The sequence below is a fragment of the Passer montanus genome, unplaced genomic scaffold (assembly GCF_014805655.1).
Source record: "Passer montanus isolate IOZ18808 unplaced genomic scaffold, ASM1480565v1 scaffold10, whole genome shotgun sequence".
Lineage (NCBI taxonomy): Eukaryota > Metazoa > Chordata > Aves > Passeriformes > Passeridae > Passer > Passer montanus.
The window spans coordinates 694,170-719,442 of record NW_024356505.1 but is presented as its reverse complement, the minus strand read 5'-3'; the positions used below and the strand labels follow the sequence as shown (position 1 = coordinate 719,442).

General features: G+C 39.9%; 1 protein-coding gene across 1 annotated transcript; it reads right to left on the bottom strand.

Annotated features, from left to right (window-relative positions):
- Nucleotides 1–642: 642 nt before the first annotated feature.
- Nucleotides 643–24,688, bottom strand: TOPBP1 (DNA topoisomerase II binding protein 1). Its single transcript, XM_039712147.1, has 28 exons — nt 24,664–24,688; nt 24,247–24,334; nt 23,522–23,656; nt 22,687–22,830; nt 21,998–22,179; nt 21,681–21,874; nt 20,678–20,857; nt 19,605–19,774; nt 18,845–19,008; nt 17,677–17,924; nt 17,074–17,387; nt 16,144–16,316; nt 14,905–15,116; nt 14,059–14,345; nt 13,201–13,374; nt 12,181–12,290; nt 11,102–11,225; nt 10,574–10,726; nt 9,963–10,071; nt 9,224–9,416; nt 8,189–8,409; nt 6,929–7,092; nt 5,885–5,999; nt 5,198–5,361; nt 4,177–4,317; nt 3,183–3,272; nt 2,570–2,731; nt 643–2,227 (listed from the first exon to the last, which is right to left on the bottom strand). Exons 2-28 carry the CDS (start codon nt 24,325–24,327, stop codon nt 2,084–2,086), a joined length of 4,548 nt encoding a protein of 1,515 aa, XP_039568081.1. The 5' UTR covers nt 24,328–24,334; nt 24,664–24,688; the 3' UTR covers nt 643–2,083.
- Nucleotides 24,689–25,273: the final 585 nt, after the last annotated feature.

The following is a 25,273-nucleotide window of genomic DNA, read 5'->3' as shown; positions in this document are numbered from 1 at the left end:
GAGCTGGCTCTGCCTGGAACAGCTGCTTTCTGCTCTGTTCCCCCAGCCCTCCCTCACTGTCCTGCCTCAGCCCTGGCTTCAAACCAGTGTCCACAAGGGCAGAGAACACTGGAGAACATGGAGCACTCAGATCCCAGGTTACTGGTTTCACTGTGGGTTGGTATGTGCCTGATTTTAGCTGCACCCCCTTCTGCCCTGCCCCAGGATTCACAGCACCTGCAGGAACTGTGTGGCTCCAAGACTTCTTTTAAAGCTTAAGTGAAGTGGGTCAGGGAACAGGTTTTTATCTATAAAGTGAGAATACTAACATTACCCTTCCACAGCAGCTTCTGGAGATTGGGAAGAAAAAGTCAAAGGAACCTTAGGTCTTGCCTGGTAACACACCTATTTCAAATGCCTGCAATGCAAAGCAGCACTTCAGAAGTAGAACAGTGAAATACAGAATTCAAAGTTCAAGTCAATTAAAAATGTGATGTTCAGGCACTAACAGTGGCATTATTTTCAGTATGTGGACTTGGAACAAGTTGGAAATGTTTAATGTCCACATTTACCAAAAAAGCATCAAGCTGTTATTAAAAAAAACCTCCAAAAGTAGGTGGTGTGTGGACTTGGAACAAGTTGGAAATGTTTAATGTCCACATATACCAAAAAAGCATCAAGCTGTTATTAAAAAAAAAAACTCCAAAAGTAGGTGGTAAGATGGTAGTCACTGCAGCTTAACATAGCAGTCTTGTCACAGCCAAGACCCCAGGGATAGGGGCACAGATTTTACTTTAAAAGAATCAAATCCCTCACATTCATTCTCAATACTCTCTGACAATTCCTTCAGGTCATCCTGACAGCAGGTTGCAGAGCTCACTGACAAAAAATCTGCTGCGCTAAAGTAGGAAATCAGAAGCACAAAGTACAGCCTTGCACATAAAGACAAGCTGCTTTCCTGTTCTCTCTCACCTAGAGACCCCACAGCTCAGGTATCTTTGTCCTTCCCCAAGCAGCAAAAGGTTTGTTCTGCCCAGCCCAGAGTGACTCTCCAGGCTGTACAAGGCTTAAATGCTTGTGGCTCAGTCTTGGATCTGCAACAAATACTGATGCAAACCGTTTCTAAAAAAAAGTATTCAGTAGATAGAAAATAAACGTAAAATGCACCCTGGCCATCAAAAAAAAAAAAAAAAAGAAATTAAACAGACTTCAGTGTTACATGTATTCTTCCAGACAACTCCACTGGTCCTGTGCAACTGGATGCTGTGCTTTTCTGTTCAAGCAGGCTGCAGTAATTCCAGCTGCTTAAATACATGAGAACACTTTTGCCCAGATTAACACAGTGCACTCACATACATGAAGTTCTGTAAAAACAGACCCAGACCCACTGTTACTGAAAAGATTTAAGACTTTGTCAAATATTCTGGCTGTCTAAGAACACTTCCAGCTGCCAGAAACTGAAGTCTTTGTCTGCCTCTGGTTCCTGTCACAGACTCAAACAGGGAACATGGTCAAGACAAGCTTCACCTCTTGGGTAACAGAATGGTTTCTACAGTTGCTGAGCAGATTATTAGCACTCAGGATGGCAGCAACAGCACCTGTAGTCTATAGAAATAATTTAATACATCCTCTATTAGTACAAAAATTTACAAGCCAGTTCTTTTTGTCAGATTTCTCTCTTCCCTTCCAATAGAAAATACTAAAAGATGAAAAAATAATGTAAAAATCTAAGTCTATTACTATATGGGAAATGCAATGGAATTGTCATCAATTGGTATTTTCCCCAAAACACACAGATAAAAGATGTGATAAGCATTTTACAAATGATTTCTGAACTATTGTTATACAACTGTGTCCACACACAAAATCACTAGTCTAGTGATGGGATAGTTTGGACAAGGTGAAGTATATTTTGGATGTAATTCTTGCCATGTTTTAGATGCCACTGGTAACCACAGCAATTTTTCCTACAAGCATTACTGCAAATTTATTTTAATCTCAGGACAAGTTAGAAGTAAAAGTCAAAGTTTTTAATTTTTTGGGCAAGAATGAAAAAATATAAATATGAATTTAAAAATGTACAGATTAAGAACAGAGAATATGTTTAGTGTATTCTGGATCGCTTGACTCTACTCATTTCTCCCAGTGCTTTCCTTTTCTGGGATGATCCAGTTCCAAGATCTGAGTTATTCTGAAGGTAAGACTCAGCTTCTGGCAAGCAGTAAGACTCCATAGGAGGAGGTGGATCCTTCAGTAAAGAAAGAAAAAAAGAATGGGTCAGCTCAAGAAGAGCAGCTTCTGAGATAACAGAAACAGCTTATTAGTTGCCTAAAACTGAAACAACAAAACAAACATTTACACACCTACGTTTTAAATACGTTTTACAAGCAGCTCCCTACCCTGCAAGAGATCCCACTGCCATCACCAGAACAAGTCATCTCAGAGCATATATTTGGAGCCACAGATCAAAGCCCTCCACACAGGCACTTTGTGGCTACAATTCCTGGCAAAGGAGGCCCATGACTGGTAGAGCAGCCATCCCCTGCAGGGGTTGGGGCAGTGGGGCAGGTGGAGAGCCCTGGGTGCCCACCTGGATGAGGTAGTCAGCGATGTACTCAGGTTTGAGGCAGTTCACTCCCTGGGCTGCCGCCTCTGCCACGTTCACCCTGGAGTCATCTGGCTTCAGCTTACTGAAGTCAGCAAAGAGGTGAGTTGCTTCTTTAAAGAGAGATGCAGAATGGCCAGAGAACACCTACAGACAAAACACGACCCACAAAAGTTCAGTTGTGTTTCTTCGCCAAGACAAATGCAGTTCATGACCTTTAATTTCACTCATCAAACTATCAGAAACCAGTGGGAAATCAAATACCATTTACAGCTGCATTCTATACCATCGCATACCTGTCCAAAAAGGTGATCCTTCCCATCAGAGCAGGGCACAGAAATTCTATCCTCAATTCCCACCAGCAGTACTGACTTGTGTAACCTCAGACAAGCTGCTCTGCCTGACCACTTGCAAAGTGAAGATGACAAAGCTTTTTCCTCCCACCCTTTGACCATGTCTCAGCTACCCTGTGTAAGCAATTTTGTTCATTAAGACCTTTTACTCACATGAAAAATGCCCAGCAGAGAGTTAAACAGAAAGACAAAAATAATTAAACAACATATATGCATTTCATTGTTTTCTTCAAACAACTACATACTTTTGCTCCTCCTGACTGAAGAAGACGCCTGAATCCTGCTTCCTTGGTTTGATCAACATTCAGGATCACCTTCCAGCCACTGAAAGCTCCCTAGATAAATGACAATTCAGTCAAAAGTATGCTGGTACTGAAAAAAGTACAAAGATTTAATGGGTCTGTAATTTATCCCTTTTGAGAATATACATCAGATGAAGACTTGCAATTACCTAGTTTTGCCTTTAAGTACGCACGCCAGAAGAAAAATCCACAGAACATACAGCTACCAGCCCCTTCTAAGGGAAGACCCTTGCAGAGAGTATGCTTTCCAAAACACCAGACACTGTGAAAAATTTATCTTAAAAAATCACCAGTTACTTGGAAACATCTTCCCCTGTTCCTCCAGGATGCACTTGGTTACAGTAACAGCACAGAGGGCCAACTCGTTCCCTCCTACAAACACCCAGTGTAGCTTGCCCATAGGCAAAGGGCGTGGGGGATTTGTTACAAGCATTCATTTTAAAAAGGTTACTGTGAAACACACACCAGATTTTTCCTGGCATAATTGAAACATCATCTTTCAATGAATCCTCAACTGCAGCACCTGATTTGAGAGGAGTTGAAAGGCTTTGGGGAGTTCAAATCTCACTTCCAAAAGTCTCACTGAAAGACTAAGAAGCCAGTAACCAGTTTTGGTTTCCTAGCAGAGCTGAGTTAGGTTAGCTCTGAAGAACAATCATCTTCATGGCTGAGGGACATTTACGTACATAAGTAGCCACATTCCAGCCTTGGAAAACATGAACACTGGTTCAGAGGAGACTAAGAGACTTTTAATATACCATCACAAAAACTTTTTTAAAAACAAAATTACCTAACTGGAATATATCAAGCCAAGACATTTTGTTCTTGATAACAAGACAGAACCTTCCCCTGACAGTGAAGTTTTTGGTTTCTTGGCGACAATCCCTGTCCTGTCTATCCACACTGTACAGCTTGCATTACAGGAGTATCTATATACCTCAACAACACCTGTTTCTTGCTTCCCTTTATGAATTTTTTTCCTCCACCTCATGGCTGCCAGTGCTAGTTTCTTCTGGTTCACATTGATTCCAGACAAAACATTAAGTATGGAGTTACTTCCCCACTCATAGTCTTCTTCCTGAAACAATCATAAGCTTGAATCACAAAACAGTCCTGCCAATTTTACCAGCAGAAAATAGATTTTAAAAACCCACACCAAAAACAGAAAATAAAAAAACCTGAAACAAATCTCACTCTAGCTATATATACATATATATATATATATGGATTTTATCTAGCCAAAACAGTTATAGGTAAAATTAGAGATATGGCTCTGAATTGCACATGTTTATTTAAATTAACTCATGTTATCTGTGAGATCAAGTCTTGCACACAACCTGATTCCTCTTGCAGTTATATCTACAATAGACTGCAACAGCAAAACAAAGCACCTCACTACACTAGATACCACTGATTGCATCTCTGCAGTATCTTCCAGAAAAATTAAAGTTAGTTTTAATATATAAGGATATGAAACAGACTACAGGATTACTTTAAAGTTAGCCTGATCAATGTAAAAGAACTGTCTGACCCAGGAGAACTGCAAAATTAACAGTTAGGAAGGCACTGGAAGAGGTAGAGTTAAAAAATATTTACATACATGGTTATAAAATGAAATTATTAAAAAATAATATATGTTCATTTATTGAAAGAATCAAGATTTTATTCCTGGTTTAACAGGAGCCATGTAAATTTAGCTGATAACAGTGAGAATTTACCAAAAGGTATTCAAAGACTCAATTTTAAGAAACAATTATAAAAAGCATAAGTATTTCATTTATCTTGTATCAGGAGTTTGGTGCAGGACTTGTTTTCAGACAAAGCTGGCCAAAAACTGCTCAGATTTTGGATTCTCTAAAACTCCCATGGCTTGGGCACCCTAAACTAGCAATTGGTTTTGTGAAGTTGTCTTGCAAAAAAGTAAAACACACTCATGTCCTAAGGCTAAGGTGACATGCCTGAACAAAGCAGCCAGCTCCTCTACACGCCTCCAGGTAGGAACGATGGAGCACCCACTTTCCAGCTGCCATCGAAGCCAAGAACTTCTCATTCCGAAGAGGATGTCCCACAACAATGTGTGTGCAGCTTGCATCAAAGTACTGTTTCTCAAGTACTATTCCACCTTGAAGTGAGGAATGAATTGCATTCAAATTATTTAAGCGTCATGCTGCACGCAGAAAGAATCACCTCAAAGTAAGAATTATTTGAATTCAGACAAAAACTCAGCTCTAATTTACATGGAGAGTATTGTCATTGAAGTGATATGGGCAGAAGCTGCTAGGGAGGGAGAAGCAGCCAGGAAAGAGTGGCTCTGTAAAATGCCACAGCAACACAGACAGGAATGAGAGACACCAGAAGAGAGCCCATCCTGGGCACTCCCAACAGTAAAGAACGAGGCTGTTGTAAAGACAGCTAAAAGAAAACTATCAGAAGACAAAACCATTGCTGTTTTATGGCAAAGCTGATCACTCACGTAATAATAACACTATATTCAAAGAATTGCTCACAAGCACAGAAAGCCATAAATTTGAGACCTCAAATCTGGCGAGTCACTAACAGAAGGCCTTTCTTCTCCCCAACACGCCACAGCTGAGCAGACACATACAGACACATAGTATTCTTTGCATTTCACAAATATCTGGTACCTAATTTCTCAATCAGATGGCAGTAATCAAATCTTTCTTGAGGATTAAGAGAAGACAGCTGAAATTTACGGACTTTTTCTGTTTTTTCATCAGCCTTCTCATCTTCAGTAACAACCTAGAAATACAGTAACAGATTTTGAATATATGACAGAACGATTAGTTTGACAGCTGACTATTTCTCTGCCAAATATTCCGGGTTATTTATATATTAAGTTTTCTTTTAGCTGGGAAAAGCAGAACCAAACTGTCAGTCACTAGACAAAAACCTTGGATCTTATCATATCCTCAGGCTCCTGCTTGAACATCCTCTTGGTTCCCCCTTTCTTCAGGGCACAGCTGAACTAATCTGTCATACCAAGTTAATCCTTCATTCACATCCATGGAATGCCAGGTTTAACACATGAAGAAATCAACACTGATCTATCATGCTGCCTCATTCATTCACTTTCTGTCAAGTCAGAATACTCTATTTTTTGAGGGCCTTTCCACTAAGATGACACGCTATGCCTCTGAAGACACACAACTGCTGAAACTTTGAGCCTCAAGTGACATACTGCGAATATAAGCTCACTTTCCCTTTTCAAGTTCAAAATAAAACAGACTTTTAAACCAGGTTTTGGCAGAAAATAATTTTCTATTTGTACCTAAACATAAAATTCCAGATACCACCAAAGAAACAAAGGCCTAATTTTTTTTCTGTCATCCTAACATAGCTGGAGGAGTTCCAAGTAGTACACACAGTAATTCTTCACTCCAAAGCCTGCCTTAGCATTCCAGCACTAACTAATGGGACAAAAAGCCTCATTTGTCTAAACAAACAAGCTTTATTTTTTTGAGCAAATATTATTTGTTAAAAATGTCAAAGGAAGGGGAGTATTCAAAGTAACAGAAAAAAGAGACTAGAACTACAAAAAAGTAATCCACCTCAAGATTTTAAATCCAGATCTGCACATTTTATATTTATCATCGAATTCAAAATTTCTTTAAGTATAACTGCATCTCCCAGAACACAAATCATCATAAATATCTTTCTGTTTGACAAACCTTTTCTTTGGGCTCTGGTGCCACAGGAGGGTTAGCCAGGGGGAAAGCAATGCTGGGGGCCTGTGGAGTAGGGATCAAGTTATCCTTAATTGGTGTTTCGGGATCTCTACATATGGGAATCTTCAGACTTTCAACCACATCTCCATGCCCAGCCTCAGCAACAGCTGTGAAAGTAAAGTGGTGTTGCATGACTTGCCTTTGGTAGAATATAATTATGTATAAAGTAAAAGATATAATAAAAATAAAAAATCCCCACAATTGCTGCTACAACATGTACAGTTGTATTTCACCTGCCTTTCATAAAGATGCTCTTCCTTATATCACAAACCACCAACACCAATACTGCAATCATGTCCCTGAATGCCTTGCTTTAAAAAAAAAAAAAACCTTGAAAACCTCAAATTATCTGATTTCTTTGGCTAAACTGCACTGATTTGGTTGAAACAAAAACCAGCTGAATGGAATTATCTAATTTTCTTTAACCTCCTCTAGGACAAGGTCAGTTTTCAGGTAGACTGCTGCCACCAATTCTGCAAGTAGACTGAGGGAAGGAGTAGGTGGCAGCAGGGAGAGAGAAATAAAGGATTCTGCTATCTCAGAACAGAAAGAAAGCAAAACAGATGAAAAAACATCTGGTTTTGGCAGAAAAGGTATGTTGCTTCCTTAATCCTAGCAACAGACATTAGACTTCAAGAACAGGGAATATAAATAAAGTATATTTACCAAATCCTGACCCAAGCATGTCCATCAGCAGCTTGACACAGCTTGGTTTTTTGGGTCTGTGAGTTAATCTTGTACTCAAATTTTTCACCTATAAATATTTCTACTACAATGGAAAAGATTTTGCTTATGGTATTCCCATTAGAATTCCACCATACTTACCTGAGGGTTTACCTGTGGTTCAAAAAAAAAAAAAAAAAAAAAACCAAAACAACTTGGAAATTTTTATTAAGTCTTTCAAGTTGTGGGCATTTTTTTGAAGCCACAGCAGTCTATTTTTAGTAAATATTAAAACTCATATTAGACTAAATATTTTGTCTATTTGGTGTTTGATTACTAATAAATGGGAAAGCTTCTCTTTAAAAAAACAGTAACACATAATGTAGCTCAAAGATGTGAAATTGTATTCTTGGCCTTTGAGAAATACCAACAAGGCTCACTTTTTTGTAAGTAGAACTCAAATGCTACTGTATTTTAGAAGTCCCAAAGACCAACTGGATGCTGTTGCACAAAACAAGGACATTGCATTTGTAATTTTACCTGTACCAGCCATCTCTGCATCAGGTACAAATCCTTTGAGGGCAGACTCATCCATGTTCTTATTGGTGTGACCTTGCTCGAGGTACTGAGAGGGACTATTAGGCCACTGAAGGTTGCTGACAAGTCTTGCTCTCTCTTCCCTCGCAGTAGGATCATCCCAAATGATCTGCTCACTCTGGGATGGCTCTGTATTTATATCTGCCAGTGCCTGGCGGGACTGCCTAAAGGAAAAACCAAGACACCTTACAGACTCATTTTACAGAAGACTTCCATTCTAGAAGGCAATGTGTTGATGATCACAACAACTGCAGAACCCAAGTGACCTCATTATTAGAAATTATGGCTGGGAAAGGGGAAAATCTCAGTATAGAAGCTATTCTAGCATCTTGGTTTTATGAACCCAAGTGTCAGCATGGCTGAAAATGGGCACCCAAAATACCAGTAATATTTTTTATTATGTGCATATTAATAAGTGATTATAAAATCACCATACCTTACTCCTTATTAAGCCTACTTATTTGAAAATAGGCACCAAGCTAAATGAATTATTTTGCAATGGTTCCATTACTGTCTTACTGCACATCAGTATTGATGGAGTTCAAATCCTATTCTCCATTTGGAGAGAAAAGAAAAATAAGAGAAGAAACATTCACAGAGGTGCTCTGCAGTAATGCCTACTACCTCTTTATCGCCTATGTAAGCATTCATACACACTTTCTTCAAAAGCTATAAGAACACTAAGGAATCTGAAGAGAAAGAAAATAAGCCAGTTCAGAACCTGAACATTAAAACCAATCATACTATTCTGGTTTTTACAAAAAACAAAAGATACCCACTATGGATTAAGTGGGTATTAAATATTCTGACTTTACCTAGCACAGCCAGTTAAAGATTCTGAATTGCAGGAGAAGCAACTCAAGCACATCAGTAAAAACAGACAATACATCTGAAAACCCTGGAGACCTATTCAAATTTCAATGAATGTCTAAATACATGCAAGGACAAAACAAGACACGTTTAAATACAAGTCCATACCTTAGAGCTTCCAAGACCCTACTGCGGCCATTTCGCACAGACCGTGCGCTATCAGGAGTGGCTGGAGAGCCATCAAAGCTGCTCCTTGAGAGGGAACCTCTTTGCCCTGGTGGTTTCACTAGTGATGTGGCAGACATGAGCTCCTGCAGCTGCCTTTGGAAGTTCTCCCTCATTTCTAGTGCTTGAGTTAAAACTTAAGAGAAGAAACAAAACTTGTAATATCACAACTCTTATACTGAAACAAGTGAAAAGTGAACAACTGCAGTCAACCTCCCTCCTCCACCAGAACAAAGACTATACATTAAAAAGAGGAAAAGTACTTGGGCAAGAATATCAAGGGAAATATATGCCCTAAGTTACCTATTCTTAGACACAAGGAGAAATCTCCTCACACAATCTAACTTAGATCCACAATAACACATTTAATTACATAATATATAGTCCAAACCAAAAATCTGTCACATTAAGGATGAATTTCAGTGTTTTAAAAACAAAGAAATGGCAATTAAGTATCTTCCAATGACTGGTCATGATTTTCTTATGAGATGTCAAGATCTTTAAAATAGAAAGGAAAACCCTCTGCTGGCATCCAGCAGCAATAAAAGCTAGCTGTACTTGACAAGTATTTTAATCTGCTACCTAAGGTTTCCAGATCTTCGCATTCAGCACCTGAACTGCAAAGGCTCATATTGATAGTTTGACAGTCCATAAGTATCTGAAAACAGTGATTTACATTTACCTCCTTTAGATTCACTTGCTACAATTTGCTCTTCCCCTACAGTGACTGTTTCCTTAATTTGGTCAGTAGTTACATCATCTTCAGCATCATCTTCATCCACTGGAATAATCTAAAACCAATTAAGACAAGTAGATTCCTCAAACACTCTTTTTTTTTCTTTTTAACCATGTTTGACATCACTTGTATAAATTCTGAAGATCATTAATCTTGCCTTAGAGTAAATCTAACCTTTCTGCTACTGCAATGACAGTAGAACAGTGAACAGTAGCATGGATGACAACTCCAATTCTGCAGTCTTAATGTCTACTACAGCAAGTTCACACCTTGGATACCACTACCTAAAAGAAAAGACATCTATCTCTTCAAATCTGGAAAGCAAATACTGAAATGCATGAGTTTTCCTCCATCATCCTGGAAGATGAATTTTAAAAATGCAGAAAAACCTTACAGAACATCTGCAATAGCTAGTAATAATGACTAGCTAATCTGATTCAGGACATTGCTGAATAAGTATTTATGTTTTATAAAAAAGTTTTTATTACTATGTTAATATAACTATTAACTGAATTCAAATCACTTCATGGAACACACGTTGCTATCACACATCATACCTCATTTTCCTCTGCTGGTTTTCCAGTTGAAAGAGGTTTACTGGAGGAGGAGGAGAGCCTGATGTCTTGCACTGCACTGATGTCCAGGCTCATTTTGGGATTGTAAGTGTGAGGAAAGAGAGATTCAGGAAGCCGTTTACATTCTCGGGCACTCTGGAATAACATGAGTTAATAAGAGAAAGATGAGGAACTGACTAAGATAAAAGAAACTTCACACCTAAACATAAGAAAAGTACAATAAAAACACTGTCAAAAGAAGTACTTCACACAAGGGGAAAAACGTGGTTGCTATTCTGGGAAAAATGTAGCAGAAGTGTTCAGTGGAATTTATTTTCTCCTTATGGAGAACAATGTAAATGTACATCAGTGAAAAGAGATCACTCAATTTATTAATTTAAAGCAGGATGCAAAACATCAGTCCTTATACATGTTTAGTATAAATGCATACAGGAAACCCACTGCCATATAACAGGTTTTAAGCCTTCATTTCCCTTTACTTTTAAATAGAGAACAAAACAAGCTTCATACCTCTAAAAGCCAATGTTCTGAAACAATATGTATACCCCGTTCTTTAACAGATTTGTATTCCTTATTGTTATCATTCTGTCCGCCCTTGTAGATGAAGTGTGTTACTGTTTCATCAAAGCACCATCTGGAAAAGAGAATAAAATACAACTTGAAGATGGAATTTCAAACATCAAAAAGTATCATAAATCCAGCTCAAAACTTGTCCTGTCTCTTGTTCAAGTTAAAGTAGTTTTGCCTATTTTGTTATGCCTCAATAAACAATGAGCCCACTTGCTCTGATAGAAAGGCAGCATTCAGTTTCATGATAGCACAACTTGAATGTGTTTTGAAAGCATTCCTGAAGAAGATAAAATTAAATAGGATAAACATATGGAAAGTACAGGTGTTGCTTTATGTTTTGTTTTTTATTTTGGTGGAATTTTAAAATAGTTTCTGAAAAGGATTTGTGATCTAGGACAAGAGCTTTTTCTTTTGTTGTCATATTGAACTGCAAGTGCAATACTGATCCTTGAAGCTCAAAATAAACAAAAATGAGGACTGTTAATTTTTACACTGATAAAAACAAGTATTTTCTATCTGATCCAAGTATCCTCAGCATTTCTAAGGTACTACCAAACATAAGGGTAACCTCCTTCACATCATGAATAATAACACTTACTAAAAAATCAGTAACACTGACTTTAGCCAAGCTTACAATATAGAAAATAACTTTTTTTTTTTGAGCCAAGGAGAAACATAGACAAATTCACATTAGATTCAAAATGTAAAATATAAAGCAAATGTTACACCATCAAAAAGTTACATTTCTTCAAATCAAAGGAGAAAAAAAAAATCTGCAGTTCAGGAAGACTTCTGGACAAACAGTCTTTCTGAGATGGATTTACAAAGAACACAGGGACTGGGGAAGTGGCAGGGAAAAATGGCTTTATTTCACACTACAAGTAGATAACTTTAACGTTGTTTAGGATGGTGAAATCTAATGTTTATCTGCAGTAAAAGGCATAATAGGCTGCAAAGACTCAAAGTTATTAAAATTCACATCAGTGCAAAAGGTCAGAAGTCACTGTATTGGCCGATACCTGTAGTCTGCTCCAAGAGAAGCTGCTACTGCATTCAGCTCCCTTTGCCTCTTACTAAGTTTTTTACTAACATATATAACAGCATCAGCTAGAGGCTTGGGCTCTTCTTCCTGGTCAAGCAGCAGGGATAAAAACAGGAGAGTCATGATTAGAAGGCTTCTGTATCAATAACAAAAGTACTTTAATATTTAGTGAAGCATGTAGTGAAATATACAGTGACAACAAAGGTAAGATAAACACACTTCCTCTATTTTTTATGCTCCCCTACCCATGCTCAAAACCCAGCATTATTAACATACCATGCACTAGAAATGCCAAAACAAAGATTCAGCCAGTCTCCCTAGAACATACTCTACTCTTTTCATCACAGGCTGAACACTGAAATGAAGGAATTATGAAACCTGACACTACTGAAGTATTTCACTATAGAGGAGTGAGAGAAGTAAGACTAAGGAGCTACAAAACAAGAAGTAGCAACATTCCCTTTCCAGAGGTCATTAGCTTTCTCGCCCCTCCAACAGCAAACAGTGCACTAATATGGCAAGCAATACATAAATCCTCCCTTTCCTCCTACACCTTTTTGTTTTCTCTCACTTTTCTTCTCCTATTAAGCACATAGGTAGGTAGGAAAAGAAGATACGTGCATTAATAAAGAACTCCAAACTTCAGCCCAAGACAAAATATCTAACCCTGTTTAGCTGGAACCTGAGAATTTCTTAAGTGTGGTGTCTCATTCCAATACTACAGAGTCTAAATTGATACATATTTATTTGCCATTTTACTTAGCAACTGCTTAATATTCAAGACAGTAATGCAGATAGTAGAAAAAGGTTTTAAAATTCTTTGCCTACCATATGGAAACTCCTCTCACATTCCTTTAACTGTCATTGAAGAACACATGATCATACATATTTATCACAAATAACAATTCACAAATTCCTTCGTAACTTAAATCTCAAAAGATAAAGCTTTTTCTTAATTAAACCTATGCTCCAGTAACTAAACTCCCAAATTTCCTACCACTTCTGGCTGTGCAGCAGCCAACTGAGGGCTGGCAGTAAGAGCTGCTGCATGATTTGTGCTGCTTGCTAGTGCCAGTTTCAAGTTTCTGCCGATGACTTCAGAGAGAGGCGTGCTCAGTTTCCTGGTTCTTTGTTCAGGACCTCTAGGAGTTTCCAGAGCATCCAGAGCATCCTACCAAACAAAAAGAAGAAACTGACTGCCTTTAATGAACACCTTACAAAACTCTCACTCAAGTGCAAGTTTTACAAATACAGTAGGACTTTGTACTCCTAAACCAGGATAGCAAACTACAGCTACCAAGTGCAACTGTAGTCCACTGCACAAAAGCTGCACAAGCAAAACAAGAAGACAACAGTTTATTAATGTCTCTGTTCACTGCCCTCTGAGAAGCCAGTGACCAAACCCAGGTACTCCTAACCTCAACCAACTACTTTAGTGTACTTGCACCTTGCTCTCAAGCTATTACATCAAAACATGCCATCAAAGTGGCATTTCATCAGAAAATGCAACACTTGTTTCCAAATATGGGCAGCAATTCCAAGGTGCCTTGTCACATTTATCTAGATGCAGAGAATGCAGACTGGATACCATCTGAGGTATAGGACACAAAAGCATATGGTGCAATAAGCACAAAGGAGCTAAGGACATTACAACACTTACTATTTAATAAACTTAGACCACAGGCTGTTAACTAAACTATATAAATGAGCCAGTTTTCCTGGCTTTGTTCAAAAGGGAAAGTCTGTATGTAAACAGCATAAAAATGGGTAAAAGCACAGGTTTCTGTGCTGTTTATAGTTTATGCACATATTAAATAGTACTGGCCACACAAACTAAAAAGTTTGCAAAAATCACCTTTACATCAAAAGAAGGCTTGAAGAACTTGTCTTCAGTAAGAAACTTTGATGGTGTATCAAGATTTAAAGATGGTTCTTTCTGAAGTGGTCCCCCTTGTGCAACAGGAGTTGTCTTCCCAGTATGATGAGAGATTACAGCTTGGAAAGCTTTACTCTGAAACCTGTTGATATCAAGGGGAGTCACAGGTTTTTTTCCAGCTTCAAGAAGATGAATAGGCTGTTCCAAGTCAGGAGATTTAACAGTTGCTGGTGTCTTGCTAAGCTGAGTAATGAAACTCTCCATATCTTTAAAAGAAACAAAGAAAACATAAGCAAGTAAACTGGATTTTTTGTTTGAACACAGACACCACACACTCTTATTTAAGCAGCAACCATGAAGAACTGAAGAGAGGGGCATCAAATCATAGCAGACTAACAAGTCTGAAGTCCTAAGATGGATCTCTCATAAATTTCCATGCAAGCTACAGAACAGTATATGTGCCAAAAAGAACAATGTTGAGACACTAAGCTTGACTCCCAACTGACTGATAACCACAAGACTCCACTAGATTTGCAGCAAACACACAATATCATTTCTGTAATCACAACTCAACAGCATGGTTGTGTGTACAGCCTGATCTAATGGAAAGTGTCCCTGTCCACAGCAAGGGGTTAGAACTACATGATCTTTAAGGTTCCTGCAAACTCAAACCAATCTATAATTCTATCTTTTTATTTGGGAAATATCCTTTAGCTCTAATACTTAGAAGGTGTTAGGAAAGAAAATTTCACCACACCTGCCTTCTTTATTGTGAACAAACAGTACAACAACACAATCATATCCCCTAACTTGCTAAGAACCAACCTTCAGCCTCTGCATTTTCAACCAAGAACTTGCTTTCATCTGCCCTCTTCCCTGTCCTTGCAGATTGCAAAAGCCAAGCTACAGTGACTGCTGGCAAATTCCACTTCTTCGCAGCTTCATACTTGGAGCCGTTGGGTTCTCTCACCACGAGATGGGTGCTGGCAAACATTCCTTTTTTCGCACTGGCTTTCCGCACAAAGAATTCCTGGACTCTGCAATTAGGTTGATAAAACATTCATTTAGTCATAAACAGCATTAATCTAGGGCACATTTATACTATCATAAATTGTATTCTCACAACAGAAGAAAAACCAATAGATGTAGATATTTAAGACAACCCACTTTGCACTTTACAGCCTAACCTGCAGAAAAGATAAATATCCACAAATACCCCCCAAATAACGCCCAAAATATCAACAAAAAAATGTTACACGGTAATGTTTCACATCTACCAGCATTGAAAACAATATTTTTCACACTCCAGTAAACCTCCAGCAAAATCCTACTTTCAAATCCTACGCTGGGCCTAACATTCTTCAGCAAGATGAACGGAACAGGCTTGCTTCCCTTCCAGAGTCAACAAGCATCACTTCCAAATGAAGAACAGTTTTCTTTATATTACAGTCTCTCTCTTAATCAAGGACACAGTCTTGCAAAAAGATGCCAAGGTTGAGAACTCAGCAGAGAATTTAGTTCAAACAGGCTACAAACCAAACCAAATGATACTTACTCAAAGCTACACTATTTTGCCATGTCATGACTAAACATACTTTTGTTAAAAGTTTTTCAAAGATTTTTGTGAATTCTAAGCAAATAGAGCACCATTTCTTAGGAGCTGGGAGAGTAAATGGGGTTCACCAGGCTTATGAGGCAGAGCCAGATAGTACTGAAGTGGTCCTTTGCTAGACAAGAAAAGAGCAACTTGGAAGACCACATCTGAAAACCTGACTTTCACTGATCGGTTCATGAGCAGAGTGAAAAGTTACTGAGACTCAGTTACTGAGAAATAAGAGACTGAGCATATTCTGGTATAAATTAGACTGAGTAATGACCATATTTCCTTAGAAGAGAGCAAAATTAAAGACCTATATAATGATGTCTCATTGCTTCAGCACCAGGTTTTGTAAATGGATGGAATTCAAAAGCTTTAACTCCAGTATCTGTACAGAAGAAATAAAATACATAATGGCAACACATTGGCTCTTGAAGAACAAGGAGAAACTGCAACAGGAGAAGTACCTGGCTCCCAGCATTTCTGCCAGATAAGCAAGGGAGTCTCTCTCTGCACCCGTGAACTGGCTAAAAGAAAGAACACAATCTTCCAGAGGGGTAGCTCCTTCCATTACCAGGACTGGTGTGAAAAGTGGATTGGATTGGAGATCTAAAAGGGCCTGCTGTTCCACGCATGTTATCTTCAAGAAGATAAAAGACATGAAAATGTCAGTCAAACCAAACAGTAACAAAGCCAACAAGATTTCAGCAACTCTACAACAGCATTTATGGACTCAACAATAAGCAATGTGCTTCCATCATCACACCTGAGACAAATTCCTTCCCACTGGATCAAACTCTTTTTTAGACCATGACTATTTTGTCAAGGTTGACATACTGAAGCATTATTCAGAACTTTTCTTTTACTAAAGTTTCAACCCTGGAGGTTCCCATAAAACTGGAGGTTTCCAGTTCAGTACCTGATCTGAGAGTCTGTATAGATTTACTTCACAGGAAGTCACCTAACACTAAAAGCTACTAACAGCAGGTAGTATCATGGGCCTGCTCTTGCCAAATATGGTTAGCATTCTTTGATTTTAAAGCTATAAAGACTTGCTCTTCTACCACAAATTTAAAAAATATATAAAAAACATGAAAAAAACCAAAAATATCAAATCATTATTAGTCAACTAGCTCCCTCAACAGTTCATTTACACAGAATTCTGTCAGACCTCATATACGCCTAGATCATGACAACGCAGTCCTATTTAACGGTGACAAAACACCCTACAGGAGCAGAGGCTTTAATGAAGGTTTTTATTTAGCAAATGTCAAATGAAATGAGGCTGATATCTCAGTATCTTTATATTTAAGCCATTAATAACTGCATTCCGACACGACAAATTTCTAATAGAGATACCTGTTTATTTGGGAATTGAAGAAGTGTAACTCCCTTACCAGCCACGTATTTGTGACGACGTCACCAACAGTTGCCTTCACGGTGCACCCTAATAAAGGTACCACAGCATAGTCTGCAATGGTTCTGCTCTGCAGTGGCAGAACTTCCCCAGCATTCTCCTTTATAATATCTGCAATGCAGGACTCGTCTTCTTCACCAAAACCCAGGAGAAGGAATCTCTTCCTGAAAAATAAGCCTCCTTCAGCCAGTGCAGAAGACTCTGCCAAAGTCCCGTTACAGACAGAAGGTTGATTCTCTCCTTGGGCAGTCGAGTTTGTAACATCACTGAAGGATGCTAGTTTTTCAACTTCATCTGAAAGGTTGAAGAAAAATTAAAAAGAACCAAGCATAATAATTGTTTGACAAGAACATCAAAGACAACCCAAAACAGTTCAATGAAGAAATTACAGGATTATGCTGTTTTCAGCCAGGTTTTAATTAAAAACTGTTCTATATCAGCCAATTTTAAATTTGAATTTTGAAACACAAAGTAGAAGTTGACATACTGGATGTGAATGAATTTCTAATAAGGAAATTCTGCAAGCTCAAATACTAATTATGAGCAGTTAAATTTTCTACACTATGCTGAGCCTATAACGTACCTAGTGCAGAGTAGTTATCTACATATTGAGAGAGGAAGTCATCTTCAGCAGTTTTCTGGTGCTTTATACTGTTCACAGCATCTTTCTTCAAGAGACTGGTTTTTTTTGGAAAAACTGACTTCATTCCAGGTTGTTCTAAAATTGGATTCTCTAACTGCTGGTAGTTTAGAGGGATATAGTGCTCCACTGGACACAGACAACCTTTACCAAATGACTCCAGCAACCACTTCGCTGTCACTATATGAGGCCTATAAAATAAAGTGTTATAGAAACAAGTCACAGCAGGTTTCAGACCAAAAAACACAGTATATATACACATACAAAGTCTGTAGCTCTCATATTAAGCAAGCTTTGGGCAATTTACAACCCAGTTAAAGTCTTAAAAGACTTTAATTCCTTCAGTCTGAAAGCAGAGCATTTCATATAACATAAATTATATCTGCCACCGCTGCACTGCCAAGTTCTTCCTCCTCAATGCACTATTAAGCACACATTAGCACCTCTTTTCACCAATAAGAACACTTGCTTTTCTATCCATGGCTACCCAAGACACAGTACTGAAAAGAACATGGGGACATACTTACTACCACTAGCTGTAAGTCTTCTCATTTAAATCAAGAACTACTTAGTATTTTCAAATCAATATGTGATTTCAAAGAATCATACAATGGTTTGGAAAATCATCTAGTTCCACCCCCCCTGCCATGAGCAGGGGACACCTTTGACTAGACTAGGTTGCTCCAACCTGGCCTTGGACACTTAAAGGGATGGGGCACCCCAGCTTCTCTGGGCAACCAGAGAAGCCTCACCACTCTGATAGTAAAGAATTTCTTTCTAATATCTAAACTAAACCGCCCCTCTCTCAGTTTAAGGCTATTCGCCCCTGTCCTGTCTCTATATGTCCTTGCCAAAAGTTCCTCTCCACCTCCCTTGTAGGCTCCCTTTAGGTACTGGAAGACCACCACAATTAGGTCCCCCCAAATCCTTCTCCAACAAATTCTCTCAGCCTGCCTTCGCAGGAGAGGTGCTCCATCCCTCTGACCATCTTGGGGGCCCTCCCCTGAACTCACGCCAACAGTTTGATGCATTTTCTGTGCTAGGGACCCCAAAAGTGGCAGGAGAAAGAAAACAAGGTGTAACTAGACTTAAGCAACACAGTTATCACAACCTGTGAGCCGTCTTGTCCAAAAAGTGTTTCAGCTCATCGTTGTTATCCCCCACAATGACATGAGTAACATCTTCATTAAGTTGATTAAATCGAACGCCACCACCACAATTAATAAGCCTTCTCATCTTGTCCAGCTTCCTGCCACTGAAGCCACAGAGATAGATCTATAAAGAGAACAGAGCAACAAATAAAGCCTCAAAAATGTAAAAAAAAACCCCAACAAACCAAAAAAAAAAACCCAAGAAAAAATAAAGTAGAATGTTTTGGTATAATTTGTTTCAACTGCTGCAGAACTCAGAAAGTAGTGCTGCAGCTTCTGAGAAGCAGCAAAAAAAGTTAAGCATGTATTAATTTAGCTTTGCAAATAAATCTACCAAAGCGTCAATGTTTACTAATGGAACAAACCCCTGAAATTGCATAAACAAAAAAACCCAAACAAACAACAACAACTAAAAAAACTAAACAAACAAAAAACCCCCACCCAAATAAACTCACACACTAATTCTAGAACCCATTCACTCTAATGTTTAAATACAGATGCCTATGAATATAAACTTTTCTATTTCTATTACATTCTTAATGTAATTATAGTCACACACAGATAGGTAGACACACAACAAGCACATGGACACAAAATGAATCTGGTATTTGTTGCTGACCATGGAAATTATTTACTCAAGCAGAAAGTAACAGTGCTTCAACATAGCTGCTTTGCCATTGTTAAAACTGAATGTTTCAAAGTATACACCATTAAACGTACCCGACACCCATCTAACAGATCTTCAGCGGCTTGAAAAGAACTTATGTCCAGGTTTTCCAGCTCATCAGAAACAGGATCCAGTCTGCTGCTCATAGCTGAACTACATGCAGTTTCATTAACTCCACTCAAATTTATATTGGAAATGTGGCTGACATCCGAAAAGGCATGACCTTTAAATAAAAATAAAATTAAAAAAGATTTGGCTCATCTCTCTCTGCTGCTTCACTACAGAAAATACAAACTTGCCACTTAGGATTTTGTGGTGCTATAAGGAAATGTAAAGCTTGAAGTACGAAAAATACTAGGTAAGTAAAATCTTTGCTAAACCAAGAGGTTTCTTTACACACAGACTGAACATCATCTTACTAGAAAGAGTGCTGATACATCCGTTTATTTCCTAAAGGATGCACCTATGACACAGCAGCCAATGAGACTTGTTTTCAAGGCTCTTATTCCAGTTTTGTGGACACCTAGCAGAAACACTTTTTAAATTAAACAAGACTCTTTATTGTAGAGAAATCAACTCTAATTTAAGTGGAGCCAGCAAAAGGTGGAAGCACATTAAAGCTGGCTGTATCTTTTAGGTTAGCATGTGCCCTTACAAAATACTTTTAACTGTCCTTCTGTTATTAGCATAGAATAAATAAAAGCAAGTGTATATAGAAAAATTAAACAGAAAAATATTAACAAAAACTTATTTGTTCCCCCCCACCCGTAAGACTGCTGTAAGATTAAACTCATTATAAACACTTGTTTTAAACTTAAATCTACGAACAATTGTGCTTTTGTAGGACTTACAGATATACACCACTGGCTCTCAAGCAGATAATCATACACCTAATTCAAGTTTATTTTTTTATCAATCATCCACACATTTCAAGTCTACACATGCTGGAATATTCAGTGTGCATAAAAGCAATCTGTTATGTTCTAAGCTTAAACTGAATCTAGAACCCAAACCATCAAACCACCATTTATAAAAGCAAGCACCTTACTCATCTCAAAATAGTTCTTCCTCCTTAATACAAATGTTTCCTACCTTATTGAAACACACTTTAAAATATCTTACTTACTAGTAGGTTTGCTGGTGTCATTGGTAGGTGTTGAGGTACTAGGTGCATTACTCAGTTTTGATCCAGCCTCTATTTTATACATCGTCTCATCCTGACAGAAGCCTTTCTTGATGCTGTCAGAAAACCACTGCACAGACACACAGTGCACGTTCCACTTTTTGGCACATTCATACTTCTGACCTTCCAGATGAAAACAAAATAAATTTTAAAAAAAAGTCACAATCATTAAAAGACTAAAGCATCAAACAGTGATTGCCGAAAGATGACTGGACATTAAGAAAACATAGAAATTCAAAGAACTGATTTTAATGGACAAATTATGTTATACTAACCTGTTGATAAGCTGCTTATGTGGCAATTAAAGTTAGAGTAGGAAAATCTCGTGGATGGCTAACCCATAGTATGACAAAACATTAAACAAACAAAAAAGGAAAAAAGGCTTTAAAGCTTTCAAGCACACAAAAGAAAAGGGAAAAAAGTCCCAGCATATTTCACTGTAAGCAAAAAGAGGGATATCAAGGCAAAAAAGAAAACCGTTCCTTTCTTCCCACAATAAAACTAAAATCCTTTCATCTCCCCAAGAGAAAGGAAAAGGAGCTTTCATTTTACCTTAGCAGGGAATTTGGAAGGCACAAAGAATAATCAGTTAAAAAACATCAGGCCACAATCCAATTTCAATCACGGTACAAATGAAGTCCTATCCTGCTCTCCCAAAAAAAGTTTTTCAGTTTTTCTTTTCTTTATCCCCTCTACGATTCTCCCTTTTCCTTTCTTTAAATGCCATCTATATTTCTGGCTTTTTTTCCTCTTTTGTTCTCTTTCTCATGTCTTTACAGCAAACCAAAGGCCCCTGTGTAACTCTTTCCATCAAGAGAGATTCCCTAGAGAGAAGTAGTAAGAGCAACACTGAAGCAAGCAGAAGCAGTTCAAGCTCCTGTGCTTACACACCTTCACACTACTCCAACTCCAGAAGTGAAAACAGCATTTATCCTGTCAGTTTTACCTTTTGGCTCCTGAACTATGAGGTGAGTGCATTCATTCATCTTGAGCTGCCCCGTGTACTGCCCACCGTGCTCAGCAGTGAGGCGCTGCACTTCTTTCCTGTCGGAGCTGCTTAAGCCAGTGACACAAATCGTGCAGCCAAGGAACACAGGACAGGCGTAGTCTTCCATGTTAACATCAGTGTACCTCATTATGCTACAGGAATGGAAAAGAGAAAGAAGTTATTTTGCAAGGAAAATCAACTAGGAAAAGAAATTAGTCTGTACATAAGAATTACCATTACCCAAAAGAAAATCAAAAATTTTGTTTCTTTCATACCCTTGCTGAGACTTATCCCACAATGTCTTAACCCAAGAGGGAAGCAAAATAGGTTTCTTCAGGGAAGCAGCTACCAAATATTTCTTGCTGCCAACTTCTCCAGCTATAAGATGAGTCACTGACATGTTGAGATCTCTGTATACACATCCACCCATCATTTGCACGTATTTATGAACTTCTTCCTGGATGGGGAAAAAAAAACCAGAGAAAACCATCAGGGGGAAAAAAACCCTATGTGACAGTGATGTTCACCTTACACCAAAAACATGTATTTCAATTCTCCATTATTTCCCCTAAAAACTGTTAAAAATACTAACTAGATATATGTGGGATCCATTAAAACATAACTGTAATTTCCATTTTATTTGCAGTTATGATAGGATGAACATAATATATACCCTAAATAAAACCACGACAATTATGCTGTATGAGCAAAATTTTGCAGATGGTTGACATTTTAGGTAACATTAGAAAAAAGATACCAGAATAAAGTAAACGTATATAATCATATTTGAGGTGTATTAACATATGAATGAACTACGCGTAGTTTACAAGCCACAGAAGACTTGATGGATCTAGACACGGGCACAAGGAGACACACGTGTTCTGAATGCTGCCTTATTAATGAACAATGCAAAGCAAATACCAATGGTAACCAGCTGAACATCCCATCCTTGGGAAGGCCTTACCCTCACATCCTTCTCCAGGCTGGTACAGGACACGGTGACATCGGCCATGGTCATGTTGAACACGGGGTGCTCGGCTCTTGGGACGCACCGCTGCGACTGCATGCAGTACAGAACTACCTGTGGTCCAACAATCCTACAGCCAAGCTGCAATAAAATAACAGGAAAAGCACAAAGAAAATAAGCAGAGGCTACAGTAGCATCAGGAAGGCTTTCCTAGTCCCTGAATTCTGAAGAAGGCAGGGCTCTTGGTCTGTCCTCCGCCTCCTCCTCTAGCACCTCCAGGTAGCTGAGTTTTGTTTTTACTTTCAGTTCTGTATTTTCTGTACAATTCCTGTAGATTTTCTGGCCTCAGTAAAAGCAGCTGATGCTGTGGCTATGACCAAAGAATTCCAGCTAGCCTATCTTTGTCCCCTAGACAATTCCTTGCAGATCAAACCAAATCATGTTCATCAGGAGATAAACGGTGTAAAATCCAGCTCAGGGACTCCAGCAGAATCAACCATATAATTTACCGGTCCAAACGTCTGAAAATAATCATTACGCCTTGCTGGTCACCTTCTTCCCTAAATACAGGATGAAGCTACCAAATCATGTTCATCAGGAGATAAACGGTGTAAAATCCAGCTCAGGGACTCCAGCAGAATCAGAACCGACTGTATAATTTACCGGTCCAAATGTCTGGAAATAATCATTACGCTTTGCTGGTCACCTTCTTCCCTAAATAAGGCACACTGCTACACTCAGTGCAGGAGAGAACATGCAGGATTTAAGTATGCACATGAGTGCTTCTAAAAAGGAAAGAACACAGCTCAAAGTAAGTTGCTGGGTGACATACCTTTTTGAGATGACTGAAACCCACGCCACTGAAAGGATCACAAATGTAAAGTGACTTATCATTTTCTTTTATATTGAGTACTGCCGCTTCTTCGAGAATCTGGAGATGTTCTTCTGACTGGAATTCTTTTATAGACTGCAAGTAGATTATACATACAACAACATTTATTTAATTAGCAAATAATTTATGCAGACGTAATCCTGTGCAAACTACACAAGTGCACATCCTCAAAACAGCTCACAACAAAGCTACCATGCAAACAGGTATTGGCAGAAGAAAGGGCTAAAACACCTCATGGGTGTCCCCCTCATTCCCTTGAGTCCAGAATATTTTGACTTAAATATCTGGCACAGAAGCCTTCAGGACCAGATCCTGCCATACAGTGCCTTGGCTCCCAACTAAGCTCCCAAGGTGTAAAACAATGCAGAATGTCCTTCCAAAGTTTGTGCTTAGATGAGCGACTACCATCCAGGCCTTCCAGGCTACATGTCCCTTCCCTATATGTCACCGGGTTTTGAAATTGAAGCTATTTCATGAGCTTCTCCAACAAAACTGTTCTTGTTCAACAAGCTTTATGACGTACTAAGCACCCCTGCTATAGAAACAGCTTGATTTCCAGGTGTACACACAATAAGTTAGCTTATTGTACGGCACATGCAGCTAACACCGACACCGAAACCACATGCCAGTTCACCAAGCTCACCCAGGTGACCCAATCCACTTACCTCAAGAGCTTTAGAAAAATACTCCGAGCTCCGGGGAGACCTTATGAACTTCACAAAAAACGGCTCCTTACTACTTCTCATCCTTCAACTAAGAAGCAAAGCCTAGTGAGCACCCTGACATTCCCGCCGCAGCCCCGAAGCCCTCTCGCCCCTGTCCCTGTCCCTGTCGGGCCGCGGGCCCAGCGCACGCCGCCCGGCCCCGGCGGCACCGACTTCGAACGGGCACGGAGGGGCGGGGACTGGCCGGCCCCCAACCCAGAGACCCCTTCCCCAGCGGGAGGCCCGTTCCCCAGCGGGAGGCCCGTTCCGCACGGGGCCCAATGCCCGCACGGAGGGGTCCCTGCTGGGCACCGGGTGCCCGGCGCTCCCGGCGCTCCCGGCGCTCCCGGCCCCGGCAGACCCGGCCCGGCCCCTCACCCGCGCGGGAAAGCGGCGGTGCTCGCTCTGCGCAGGCGCGGGGCGGGGTCGGCACGAGGGAGGCGGGGCCGGGGTGGGGCTGAGGGGGCGGGGCCTCGCCGGGTGTGGGCGGGGCGGGAGCGGGGGCTCCGCCCGCAGGGGGCGCTGTGAGCGCGCGTGGGGGAGCGGGCGGCGCGAGCGCCTCGCTGAGGGAGCGCGGGCCGCAGGGAGAGACGGAGCGGAACTTGGGGAATCACTGGGAAACGAGGCCTTGGGAGGGACCTGAAGGAGCATCTAGCCCCAGACTCCCCTGCCAAGGGCAGGAACACGTCCCACTGAACACCCTATACCCTGTCCTGGCATTGAGCACTGCCAAGGATGGGGCATCCACAACCTCTTTGGGCAAGCTGTTCCTCACCACTGTCACAGGAAAAGGGTGTGGGCGGGGCGGGAGCGGGGGCTCCGCCCGCAGGGGGCGCTGTGAGCGCGCGTGGGGGAGCGGGCGGCGCGAGCGCCTCGCTGAGGGAGCGCGGGCCGCAGGGAGAGACGGAGCGGAACTTGGGGAATCACTGGGAAACGAGGCCTTGGGAGGGACCTGAAGGAGCATCTAGCCCCAGACTCCCCTGCCAAG